General features: G+C 36.4%; 1 protein-coding gene across 3 annotated transcripts; it reads right to left on the bottom strand.

Annotated features, from left to right (window-relative positions):
• Positions 1 to 1530: 1530 nt before the first annotated feature.
• LOC103705047 (stomatal closure-related actin-binding protein 1-like) lies at positions 1531 to 13419 on the bottom strand. Of its 3 annotated transcripts, none has more exons than XM_008788639.6 (13): positions 13284 to 13419; positions 12077 to 12379; positions 11625 to 11753; positions 10761 to 10853; positions 10056 to 10196; positions 9736 to 9804; positions 9428 to 9511; positions 8731 to 8905; positions 5615 to 5731; positions 5176 to 5234; positions 3141 to 3275; positions 2003 to 2152; positions 1531 to 1783 (listed from the first exon to the last, which is right to left on the bottom strand). In XM_008788639.6, the coding sequence occupies exons 2-13, from the start codon at positions 12356 to 12358 to the stop codon at positions 1736 to 1738; spliced, it is 1482 nt and encodes a 493-aa protein (XP_008786861.4). In that variant the 5' UTR covers positions 12359 to 12379; positions 13284 to 13419; the 3' UTR covers positions 1531 to 1735. The 3 variants fall into 3 exon arrangements, with proteins under 3 accessions (XP_008786861.4, XP_008786860.4, XP_026659651.4); XM_008788638.6 differs by having other exon boundaries at positions 12906 to 13335; XM_026803850.4 differs by lacking the exons at positions 2003 to 2152; positions 13284 to 13419 and adding an exon at positions 12906 to 13223.
• Between the last annotated feature and the right edge of the window lie 707 nt (positions 13420 to 14126).

The raw sequence follows: 14126 nt of genomic DNA on the forward strand, positions 1-14126 counted from the left end.
AATGCCCAGCTGCTGATTGTATCGCACATCTCATTTACATGAGAGGAAGCATGCAGATAAGATGATTAGCCTTCCAAACAAACCCTTGGCATGGTGCCCAAACTTTTAATGTTTGTTAAGTATAAAAAGATATATTTTTCAATCATTATTTTTTTTTGTCTTTTTGGTTGCGTAATCATTATATCTTAGTTAATGCCATTGTCCTGTAATCTGCATTCGATGATCACATGAAACGAATTGATGAGGTATCCCACTATTTTTTCCTAGAAAAAAACATATGCTCTGTGGTAGGGAGGGACACAATGCAGAAAATTTGCTTAAAATCCCATTATTATCTCATGAACCGGGTGAAAGAGCAACGAAAATTAATGTCTCAGAGTATGCAGATGAATGTGAATTTTAAGGATGGAATTGTGGAAGCCTCTCTTAGCAATAGCAGACTTTGCAAGAGAAATTAGATCGAAGAAACCGGTATCAAGCACCGTACCAGTTTTTTAGTGGAACGACTCGGTACAGGCTGAGCCGGACCTATATCGAAAAAGGAATCGTGCAGAAAGGAAAAGAAAAAGAAAAAACAAGTGGGAGAGAAAGTGCCGGAAGAGGCCGGCGTCCTGCTCTCTCTCCTTCCCTTCCCTGCTAACCCTTTTTTTTCTTCTCCATTTTCGGCTTTGGCAACATATTTCATTTTTGTTGCTGAAGTGGTACTGGTTTCAGAACGGCCGGAACCGGCCAGTTTGGAATGTTCTGCCGGCCTTGAAGAAGAATGATGTGAAAAGTCCTCTATCCTACAGCAATAAGATTGGAAGCACTACGGCCATGCCGGACCACTAGTAACTAGAGAGTTCAACTGATCTCAATAGCTTCCAATCAAAGTCATTCACCATTCCACGATCTTTCCAATGTTTGCAATGGCTGTCTTTTAACTAACTCTACCCATAGTATTATGCCACGACAACGACTTTTGGTGCTAGCTCTGTTACTGGAGTCTGTCAACCATGGGTGCATCTTGTCGCTGGCTGACACCGAATTTCTCTGCAATCAGAGTTGGATAGTGTTGTCCGATAAAAAGAGACGTCTTGCTCTGTTAGCTGCAACAAGATCACCCCAGAAACCTATATAAACTGCCATCTCATCCCTGCTATCTCAACTTTGACCCTTGGATCTATTGCTCTAAGCTGGAATCAAGCACGTGTTTTGTATGCTGGTATCATGTTACTGAGGTAAAGTTTGATTTTTAAGCGTATAGAAGAAACAGTTTGATCAATTTTCTGTAATTTTTTTTGCCACAGCCCAAGTCTTAAACACAGTAATTAATTGTGTCTACCTGTACTTGATATATACACGGGGACAAAAAACAAAAAAAAAATGATATGAAGGGTTTGCAGTGCTTCACTCGCCTTTTGAAATGAGTGGCATCTTACAATGAGGGAAAAGGAAAACTACTGTAAATAAAATGCTTGTCCTCTGCCTAGAATGTGGTCCGAATGAAGAGAGAATATAAAGGATGCTTCGATATTGGATGCATCAGAATGATGGAAGCCACTTATACGATATCTGTAAATAAATGGTTACAATTTGGTGCTAAGGCAAATAAAAGGATGCCTTGGTGCTGAACACAACCAGAACAAAAGAAACCTCAGTTACAATCAGTTTATCATCTTTCACCTATAACAATCATACAAAAACACATTTGCACAGCCTCATCATACTTGCAATCATACAGAAGTCATCAGTTTTATGAGGTCCCGGTGGGAGCTCGATCATCAGGTCCAGCAAGAATGATCTGGTAGTCATCGCATAAAGACAAGAAATTTAGTGTAACATTTGGCGCTTGCCAGCAAAGGAGAAAACTGTGAAAATGGGAGTACATAGGTTTCAGAGTTAATATACTACAAAATGAGCTAAATCAGGCAGACAGAGATCGAATGAGTTTCCAACATTAACTTAATATGCACTACGAAAGCAAAACAGACAAACTATTGGTAAGGAATTGGACGCTTACATTACAGTCAAAAGCAAATCTTCGGGCAAGCATGATTGCTGCATTCCTCTCCCTCTCTGATTCAAAAGCTAATATGAAGGAGAGACCTTTCTTAGCTTGCCAAAAGATTGACTTAGCTGCAGCATTTCCACTGCCTCTAATCCCACAAAGCTGGAGATTGAACACAGAAAGTTAAAAATTAGATATGCTCGACAATTTATCACTGAAAAAGAGAGGGCAAAGTCAACCCAAAGTCAGCTTTGCCAATGGTCTAAAGATATGTTCTTGCAAGCCTAGCTTGCACATCCATCCTTGCCACTTCTTTTTCCGAGAACTAGAATGGGAAGAAGCCCAGCCAATATCAGGTGAAAGTGAGACTCAAACAGGTCACTGGCATACCCAGTCGTTTTTAATTTCTATGTTAATTTTAAAATTTGATCAACAAAATTCAGTCATGTCCATAAAATCCAAATCATGTATATGTTGATATGTAAATTGCAATAGGCAAGGGGAACATGAATCTCATGAAAGGAAAATCTGCAAACCATCATAAGCCACCAATTTCATATAATCAAGGGGATGCCATGTTACCCTATTTGTATAATATTTATAGTACAGATGGAAAATGGTTGCAATTCCAGATTTTCAGTTTTACAGGATCCACTTGAAAAGTAATTTTCAGAATCCTAGAAATTTAGGGCTTACAGGATCAACAACTAACCCATCCCTTTCTCATTGCTTCCCCCATGCCAGTAAGCCACTTTCCAGCTGTTTGTGAATGATCATTCGGACACATGCATAAGGTATCCATTTGGCTTCTAAATAATGCATATCTAATTGTGTATCACTTTGTATCACGAATTCTATGGCAGGGAGGGAACATGTATCTAAGTATATCAAAGCAATAATAGACTGCTTTATCATACATACTTGTGATAATGGTACCAGGTGCACCTATTGCAAGTTCCATTTGGGTATCAGTAGAAAGAAAAAGTTCCCCCACAAGCAGAAATCTAAACATAGTTGCCCAGTCAAAAAGTAAAGACATGGCATGCATGTCCATGTAGTTGGATTAAAAGAAAATATTGAATATTTTAAAGTTAAGTGCATCATTTAGCTTCCTAATGCAAAGGATTCATACTCCGGGACAGGTTGCTACCTGCATGGAAGCAGAATATGATTCTTTCGCTTTCGTACTCCTCCCTTTACGAAGTTTTATCCTCATCTTTCCCACATGAAACACATGAATAGACTGTGATAGGTAATCACGACCGTTCATTTGGGTGACAACCACCTGAAAAACAACATAATAAACATCTAAGTATCTGTTTGAAAACACCAAATGCATTCTAACAAGTGTCAGTTACAAATCCATTTGCATATCGATGCTTCCTTTTCTATCAAAGCAATCATAAAAATTGAGCCAGCCCCAGAAACCAACAGAACACAAGCATCATATATTGTTAACACATGATAAACAAAACATATTTATCCTTTCTAAAGCAGCCTTCATCATGTAGAAAGCAGCCAGACGAATGTAACATATTAAGACTCTTGAATTTTTTGAAACAAGTAGCACCACACTGCTTCAAAATCCAGTAAACAGAAGGCTGTTACTCACTAGGTACATACATACGTGTGTACGTACATATGTACATACCTAAGTACATATACACATACGTACATATGTGTATGTATGTATGTATGAATGATGAACTATTTTACTGTTTACTTTGGTTTGTATGGCATTTTAAGAAAATAGCAAAAAAAGAAGAAAATATCATTGAAACTATATAGTGGACAACTGGAAAGGCTGGAGTATTCATTCTCCAGGGAATTCTGTTTCAATTTCTATCATTTCTGTTTCTTTTGAGGAGGACATTAAGACCGACAATATCAAAATGACCATCATAAGACATCATTGTCGATGGCTCAGGAACTTGGTCATTGGAAAAGTATTTGGGGGTTAAAAATGGATCTCCAAAGCATGCGGCTGAATCAACATCTTGACTATTTGAGTGTTTCTTTCAATAGTATCTCTCTTGACAACAAACGTAAGAACATGTGAATTTTGATCTAAGAAGAAGAAGAAGAAGAAGAAGACACACCAGGCAAGGACCTCAGACTAGCCCATGGATTTGTGAATAAATTCAATGTGAAAGATGTTATAGGTTATCCTTAAATGCTTGATCCATTCCAATGAAAGATCTAAATGCTTGACTGACTTTAGAAATACTGATAATGTTGTTTAGAGTGTTTGTTATAGAAATGTTAAAGAAATTAAATTTCAGCATGACAATGAATTAGGGAGCTCTCAAAAGGTCCCAACTACTTAGCTTCCACGTGTAAATCCTACTTCCCTTTTGTTCTCATCCACAGCTAGATTCCCTGAAAGGGAGGTACCTCTTATTACTTCCATCTAAGCCTAGAAAGCTTGAAGGATATTAGAGGAGAAAACCTGGATGGCTGTCAAGATAAAATATCACCCCCCATATTTCAACAATGTTTTAGGTCATATAAAAGCCATAAATACATAAGGACTTGTGTGATAAGGACATTGATTCGTACATCTGGTCTAAATAGCTCACATTTTCATAAATGGGAAGATCCAAATAGCCCCAGGACTATCAGAAGGAAGCAAAGAAACAGTTAAAGATGGTGTCTCCATAAGCATTAAAAGACAGGAATTGTGTCAGAGCACATTAGAGAATTAATCTGGGTTGAAGAGAATAGATAAATTTAAAATGACCTGGATGTAAGTGGTAAAAGTTGGAAAATTACTTTGTATGTATGACTGTGGAAAGAAATTAACAGCATTATTGGGAGGCAAAGTTAAACAAAATACAGCAAGGTGAGCCTGCTGCATTGAAACCCAACTACGACTATTGAGTTCTTTATGGTGAGTAAAGGCTGGTTAAAGATAAAGAAATTATCCAGTTAATTAATTCATTAAATACATATCTGTTAGTGAACACTTTTCTTTTTGAAGGGTAACATGAGGACCATTCAGTAAATACACAATTTAAAAAAAAACAATAAAATTAGAGAGGAGAAAAAACAATAAAATCAGAAATAAGAAAGAGCAAACAGATAACATTTGACAGGACTGATGTGCACTAGAAAGTTAACTTCTATAATCAGGACAGATAAGCATTAGCTTAATACAAGGTGATAGAAGAAGCATGAGAACTTACATTAAACTCAGTTTCTGGCCTTCTTGCAAGTGCCTCCACATAGCTTCCCAATCCTGCAGCTGTTTAGAATAACGAAGTTTGGATAATTTTATCAGACTTCCACAAAATAAATAGGTCATTTATATGTATGTATGGATGCATGTATGTATATGCTTGTGTATGAGTATCAAAAATCAATTCAACAAAATTTTTGCATAGTATTATCTTGAAATATAGTGCATCCACATACTTAAATGAAATATCATCACTAATTTTATTTCCAAACACTTTCTTTGACAAAGGAATTTGTAAAGCTAAATGCTCGAAGAACCAGAACTTGCAACACATATCTTCAGAAATTTTCATAGAGCTATGGTAATACTTATGATAAAAAGACAATTACCTAACAAACAGTATATTATAGTGGACAATATAATATCAAAAATTAAAAGGGACAAACCAGGATCTATCGGACTGGTTGTTGTCACCATGAACCTTTCATCATTTAAAACGATCTCTGCTTGCAAAAATCGTCCAACATCAAAAGGTTCTGGAGCATACAATGTCTTTGTTGCCCCTGCAAATTAAAAAAAAGTTGAAACAATAATAGGCCATAATTAGCATGGGAACAAACAGAAATGATTGCAGAATGTGCTTTATAGAACTATAAGTAAGAATTATATAAAGAGGGTAAATATGCTTGTTAATAGAATTGTAGATAAGAATTAGAACAAAAGAAGAGAGTATCAGTAATGGTTGTAGATTACATGTACTTGATTATTCATTATCTCACAAAACAATAGAAAATTCTGGAACACCATTAAAAACCAACTGATTGTTTAAAGTTTCACTACAAAATTTTGCCCCAAGGCAAGTCACCTATTCTGGAGGTTTAGGTTCTTCTATGTTAGGGAAAAAGGGAAATCAACAATTTCAAGATATACTTCAGATATGGCCAATGGAAGATACTTTTTTAAAGAAGAAATATCTCTCAGGCATGTCAGTCTCCCCACATGTCCTTGCTTCTTTTTCCTATTTTCTTCCCTTTCTTTCTTCTCCATGGTTCATGCACCTACACTTGTGTGACTGGAAATCAGCTGAGGACTAGCATGATTGAAGCCTTTGGCCAGAACATGCTGAACAAAAAAAAAAGCCCAGCCCAGGTGCTTTAGTTTAATCCTATTTTGGTTAGTCTACTATATAGGCATGTGTATTTGCATGTTAAATAAACATAAATAAATAAATAAATAAAATTAAAGGGAACTGCAAAGATTAATAAGCAAAAATCTGTAACATAACTTTGAAAAGTTATAGCAACAATAAAAAACAAAATTAAATTTTTATTTTCTATCTTCTCATTGCTTTCTTTTACGTATTTAAGAAATACAATAGCAATATTGCTTCAGCAATTAAATCTTCAATTCTTTCCTAATAAGATTTCCTAAACAATAGAGGATGGTTGTTTAAGGAGAAAGATGGAGAGATCACATGCCAAACCTTTTAAAATCAATTATAAGTGGGGAGGAAGAGAGAATAGGGATGATGAGATGAGCATATTAGAAGGGGGATCATTAAGAGATGGGTAGGGGGAGGACGGGTAGTGGGGGAGATAAACATGGAAGAGCAAGATTAGAATTAGAGGACGAGGAGGGGGGTGGGGATTAGGACCAGAGAGAGAGGATGGTAGTTTGGGGATTCAGGATAAAAAAGGATGTGTATTGGGAAGATCATAATGGGTATTTTCTCATATTTGCAACAAAAAGAAATTGTGAAACAGATTTCTTAATGAGATATACTAAACACAAACTAACAGTATTTTAGGAAGTAAAATTGGCAGACCCGAAAACCCCATACAAGTTTTCAGTATAGCATAGATTTAGTTTCATATCTATATGGGAATTAGTGCTGGATGTCCCTTTCACTAATGGTTTTCTTTAGATTTTTCGGCATTTGTGGTTGTCTCTTACAGTTAGTTTGACCCCTAAAGACACTAGTTTAGGGAAGAGTTGCTGCCCAAGGGCATGGGCACAATGGATGTATGCGAACCAGGAAATCCTACACAGTTCCTTGTGTTTGCATGTGAGAACAAAGGAAGGTGCCAGCCCAGCCCTTCTGGTTACTCCTCTCTCTAGAACTTCTCTCCCTTCTTGTTCTATGCTGCTACAAGATCAACATTTCCAGTTAAGAGTAAAGAGTAAAAACAGATTTAATCCTGTTTATGCAACACAGATACAGGCAGAACTTTGATTGCAATTGGGTCTGTTATTAGCCCTATATGTCTGTACCTCTTGCAGATTACAGCAGTAAGTCAGACCAGAGGAAGATCTGAAAAATGTTCTTCAGGTAGAATCCCTCCAGCATCATTTCTGCCCTTCTTCTTTCTTCTCTCTTATCCTATACTTTTTTTTCTTTCCTTAATTAAGTTCGGATCAGCAAAAAGACCCTATCTTAATTTTACCTACTTAAGCCACCACCATGGTGTGGAAGCATTCATTTTACCCAGACATTTCAGTTTTTCAGAATTTTGGAGTATTGACACTTTTGGACACTTGGATACGGCACGATGCTACACGACACTCTAAAAATTGAATGCCCCATTTACATCAGCTAGAAGTGGACGCATTAGTCATGGCTTTTTGGAGTGTCATGTCAAAAGTGGCCTCATTGCAATTGATGATACCTGAACTCTAAACTATTTAAACAAATAGTATTAGCCTGCAATGTCCAAACTCTTCTATTGAAGCATCATACCTATTTCTTTATTTTTCTTTGATGCTATTATGGCATAAATGTAAATTCCTTTTTAATTAAAAATTCTATTCATACTAGTGAATTTAACCAACATATTTTGATATAGCTCTATTTTTTACTTTATATATATTGCATTGTGCAGAGAAGTATCCCCACATTAGGATTTTTGGAGGTTGAGGTGTCAGACACTTTCAGAAACCAAAATTCTTGGCACAGGAAGCTTGATATCGAGAAGTTTGAGTTCTCAGGTCTTATGGGACTTCAGTCTTCCACGAAACATCTTTTCCGGCCCAAGCTTCATTCCTTACCTTTCTGTGTTTTTCAGCCAATGATTTTACCCCAGAACAATCTTATTACATAGCAAAGATCATGCTCATTTTGCTGATATATCTTTTATTACATAGCATCTAACTGTTTTATCCTCTTCGAGATATATAATGCATTGGAACAATCTTACTCATCTTTTCTGTCCCTGTGATACCACTTTGATATAATATTACATCCATTAAAGATTGTCTGCTTGCCTTTTATTGTTTGGCATCCAGGATCCTCTATCGACAGCATTCTCATCTTCTAATCTCCTTGCCTTTTTGTCTTCCTTTTAATGTTTCAGGTTAATCTTACAGCCTCTTGACATGATGATGCATCTCTAGTATGCAAGGTCGCAAAAGATGCATCATCTGTTGAAAGGCCATAAGGAAAGAGATGCACATTGAGAGAATAGCTGAACAAGGTAAAAACTGCTTCACTTATAATAATTGGTCATGCAAAACTTAACTTGTAGAAATATCAGTTAAGAGGAAAAAAATAAATAAATTCATATACCTGATATTAATTCCTTCTTGCTTCCTTCAGTTCGGTACCACTGAATAGAGCAATTAGAGATGTCTGGAGCAGGATCCGTTCGAGGAACAATACGTAGACATGACCCTAGACTTTCAGAACCCTCAAGCTCATACAAGTTTGATTTGTTCTCCTCGAGCTTTCTCAATATTGCAAGCTGGTAAAGTTTAAAGATTTAATAAACATTCATCCATTGTCAATATATTTCTTCCTGTTAGTAGCATACACACAGAGAAGGATCTATACTCCTGACACACTTTTCATTAGAAACTTGTGAATACCAACATGATTGAGTTAAATGCAGTTATAATTACATTAACTAAACAGAAATCTGAATATCAGTATTGGCTAGCATCCACTTACTACAGAAAGAGGAAGTATGGGAAAAGAGGTAAGTATCAAAGTTGAGAGACACAGTATATGAAAACCAATATAATTCAGCATGATTACTTCACAAGAAGTCAGTGAGATTATGATCTCCATAACTCTGGACGTGTACAAAGCAAGTGTAGGAGTTGAAGAATCATGTTGCAAGCAACAAAGCATATGAAAGGTCAACACAGACAACATAAATGATGAGTGACAGAAGCATATAACGAAATAAATAGAGTCAGATGTCACAAAATCAATGATTACTTTCATTATATTAGAACATAAATCAATATGATAAAAAAGAAACCTCTTTCTTTAGCTGAATGCAATGCGCCGACTTCTCTGCAATCTGAATTTGCAGGGCCTGAAGTTCATGTTCCATGCCCATTACCTATTGACAGTGTATAGTTATCTTATTAGCAACATATAGGCATGGGGAGTACAAATATGGCCGACACTTAAAGAAAGAATGTCATTGGAGCTAATAAAAGAACAGCTTAAACAACATCTTTAACACAACAAAGCAGAAACAAAACCAACCAAGGTTAGTGTGCCATTTATAGTCTAAGTTGAACATTTACAAAAATGAAAAATAAAAATAAAAATGAAAAGTACCTTGCTTGGCTGATGCAGCATTTTGATTCTTCTGGCCTCTTGAACCTCTTTCTTCAATTCTTCCAACTCCTAGAAAAATTAATATGTAACCTTTTATACAAAGAGAACAGATAAATAAAAATTATATTAAACAAACAACGAAGTCTGATTAAAGAGTAGCAAGCATGATCGAATCCATAACTCCAAGGCTAAAAGGCCCCTCATGAAATTAATCCAGCAGCTAGTAAATGTGTCTCCACTTTCTAAATGTTGTCTTGTTAGTTCGCTGTTGGTCCATGGCAAGCAAAAAGACCAATTTATTAGGAACTTTTCATACCAACCTGCTTTTCGGCACTTCTGGACATTTGTTCTTGTTCCTGAAGGGCCTCTTCAACTCTCCGCACTGCTGCTCTGGCACTTTCAATTTCTGCACGAGCAAAAGCCCTTTCTTCTTCAATCACCTTTTTTGCATCCTCAATAGCCTGGAAGCAACAAGAAAGACAGGAACTCAGTGTAATCTTAAAAGAAGAAAATAATTTAATGGTCATAAAAGCACTCTGTAACACAAATATAAAAGATATCTGTTTATTAGTTTCTATCTGCTCTGAAGTGCTGAATATTATTATATCCCCATTGGTGACTAATGAGTTGAAGTAGCATCTGCTCTTGTGGGAGCATTTGTTTGTAATATTTTTTTTTCTGCCTTTCTGTCGATAGAAGTTTTTAACATCTAAGTAGAGAGAAATTCATTGTATAGAACTTTCATTTACTTTATTTCTTTCCAGTGATTACTAAAATTTTGGCCGACAGAAAGTTGACGGAGTGCATTGTTTGTAGATATGAATGAAGCAGGTGACAAAGATTAGCTCTTTTGATCGGATTGAAGGAAAAGGCGAAAAAAATAGAAAGTTCATATAATTATATGTGATTTAGCTAGCTATGAAGTCATGACATCAAACACAGCAAGCAATTAAGAAAATGGAAATAATGAATTTAATAAATGCAAGTTATATTTCACTATGCAATTTTAAGTGCTTTGGCATTACCTGTTTAAGAAAAGTAGCTAATTTTTTCACTTCTGCTTTCTCATGAAGCAACTCTCCTTCTCTTTGAGTCAGTTGAACGGCTAAAGCTTCCACCTGCAAGAAGCATACCATCTTGTCACATTTGACTTCAACTTATTCAAAGTTAGCATGAACAGAAGGTGAATCTAAGTATATAAAACTGGGAAAGTGATAAAAGATCGCCAGAAGTTGTTTTTGCTAAAACCAATGCATTGATCTAAGTAACCTTATGGGATACACCTTGTTTGGAAGCCCACGTAGTTCTACACTCTGAGATTTTTCATAATACTTCCTCCAATGCATTCTGCTTGGAAGCCCATGTAGTTCCTTATCAATATACTTTCTTCAATACAATTTGGCTCTATGCATTGGCTTCAAATGTTACATGTCAATTCAGAATGGGTGCTGCATGCTGCATCGGACTTACATGCCACGCACAGCGCGTGCCTCCTTAGAAAAAGTGTGTGATGTTCTTTTTTCAGGTGTGTGTGTGTGGGGGGGGGGGGGGGGGGGAGGAAGATTGAAAGGCATGCAGACTACTGCAGAATTTTTTTATTAATTAAATAAAGCATCCAGATGTTTTAAAGTTATGGAATCCAGTCTCATGTGCCCAATTTTAAGAATGTTTTTTATATATAAAGAAGATATGCAGCAAAACTGTGTCCATATGACACAAACTGCACAAAAGAATTCCAAAATTATATGCTTTTGTTGATTCTAAACTGTTAAAAATGCTCAAGGGAAAAAGGCCACGGGACAGCAGTCTGATTTGAAAATGTGATGCATACATGTGCAGACAACTGAATGCATGCATACGAGAAACATACGAGAAGAAAGTGAACTGACCATAGAAACAGCCTCCTCAGCATCATCCTTATTCCGACCTGCCACTCGGCCTCTGAGTTGATCCAGTACATCCCTGAGTTTTTTCAAAAGGACATGTCTATCCAAGGAAGCCACTTCTCTCCACTTTGACTGAAATGCCAAGCAAGAATTTAAGCATAGTTGCTATCTATGATTTGTTTTCAATATAAAGCATAATAGGACTATAAGAGGAGATATGACAGATAATAGGACATTTTCACATTGTTTAACTACTCGTTAATTATACTTAATTTGTAAGAAGAAGAAGAAGAAGAACATTAAGATAATAATTCCATGTGACGGTTAGGCGTATACTGGATTTATTGTGACATGACTAAAGAACTGAAGAGTTAACATAACATATCGTCTGGCCGACAGATCTATGTTACAAATAGCAGTAATTTGTAAATGCAAATGAAGAATGGGAATGAAACCTCATCTGACAATTTGGCAGCAGCAGACAGACCCTTCTCAAATTTATCTGCAAGGTCACGAACGGAGAGACGCTTCTGCTGCTCCAGCAGCTGGGTTGTCTCCTTTGCAACAATCTCTTTGAGGGAGGGCACCCGAGGATTATTCTCTGGCTCAATAATTATGTTGTTGGCTCCTATCTGATAATCCGGGAACCGTCCCGAAACAAAATTAACATCAGATGATACCAAATGAATTGCCTCCTTCTGCATTGAGTCTCCAAAATCGCGCGTCACCCTCGTCATCGGTATCAAACTCCTCCAGCTCTGTTTTCCAACAAAATAAACATACAATAAAATTCTATTTCCAGCAATAAGTAAGTGAAAAAGATCCTGTCAATCTCCAAGTTCTACCTCTCTGTGTTAAAACTAAGACACCATACAACATCAAAATGAAATCAAAACCATTTCCACTCATAATCCATAAAATATCAAAAAGAATCAAAACCCTCTCCACTTAATTAATCCAATAGCAATTCCTTCTGTTTCTGGCAGTAAAAACGATTAAACGAACCCAGAAGAACAAGAAGATGTTCGTGCAAAATAACAACAAACATGAATAAAAAAATGCAAATTTTAACGAATTGCGTTAAAAGTTTTACTTCTACACGTCAAGATTAATCGAACTCATCTAATAAATTAATTTCGGTAAACATAAATTCAAACCAAAACTTAATAATCCTTCAACTACAACGTGTCAACGCCTCCCGAAACGCTCAAAAACCAATTAATTTTAAATGAGATCATGAAGAAAAAGGTGCACCAATCGAGCTCGATCGCAGCTCAAACTTACCGATTAGAAGCGCCAGAAGAGTGGAGCAAACTCGAACCAAACACGGATTGGAATCAAAAACTACGAGAAGAAACCCTAGCTCGCAATATTTAAAAAAAGAAAGAAAGAAAGAAAACAAGAATCCTCAAGACGCTTCAAAAGTTCAAATTTTTCTCCTTTTGCTCCTGATTCCACTTTCTTTCCTTCCACTTTGAATCAAAGAAGGAATCGAAAGGGTTGCGAGGGAATTCGACAAACGAGAAAGGAGATTTTTTTTTTTTCTTTTTCTTTCTTTGGTGAGTTCGGTGGGGTGGACTGCACTTTTCAAATCAAGAGGTCAGAGAGAGAAGGAAAAGAAGCTTCGCTTAATTCTTTTCGCATCTTTGGGGCGGGGCCGACCTAGCAACGCGTTTGGATTCGCTGGAGTCGGACAGGAATTGAATGCCCTCCTGGTTTCCCTGTACTGCGGGGGATGCCATTAGGGTTCCCCAACGTGTACGGTTGGTCGTCGACAGGGCTGCGATCTTGATCGTACGGCGGAGTTTGAAGTGGCGGCGGGATATGCCGTTTCAGTTACGGCCGACCGGATCAGGTTGGTTGCCGGCCTGGTTGAGTTTTGGATTTATTACAACTCCGGCTTATTTGTATTCTTTCTCAGCTCAAATCCACATGTCTCATCTACTTGGATGTCTTCTAAGATATTTGAGTAAATATATTTTTTATTATTTATTTTATATATAGATTTTGATTTTCAGACATCTGGATTTATTTTTTTTTGTTGGTCTTACACTATTATGTCCTTGTATTGGATAAATTACCTATATCTATACCTATTTTTCTATATCTCGGGGCGAATTAATTGCTGCTTATTTTGACAATCAATGTTGATTAAAAAATAAAAAATGATTGTACGACTATTTAAAAAATAAAAAATATTATCGCTATTTATAAATTAAAATAATATTTTAATTGATTGAGGGGTGAAAATGTCAGAACAATAGTTAATAGTTCAATATAGTTGATTTTTGAATTTTTCTTACACGTGTAGGCATTAAGAAGAATTTTTTTTTTTTGTGTTTTTTTTTTGTGCTGAAATGGATATATCATATATATTGGGCACGAATACATCTACAAAAATCAAAGAATAATAAATTCTAAAGTGTACTAGATAATTCCCTCTCTTCTAAGCACAGGGTCTCCCTTGAGTGGTATTTTTTTGAGGAGGGTGGAAACAAGCAAAGG

This window comes from Phoenix dactylifera, chromosome 14 (assembly GCF_051530095.1).
Source record: "Phoenix dactylifera cultivar Ajwa chromosome 14, Ajwa_hap1_PhDact_Kaust_v1.1, whole genome shotgun sequence".
In the NCBI taxonomy this organism is placed as follows: Eukaryota; Viridiplantae; Streptophyta; class Magnoliopsida; order Arecales; family Arecaceae; genus Phoenix; species Phoenix dactylifera.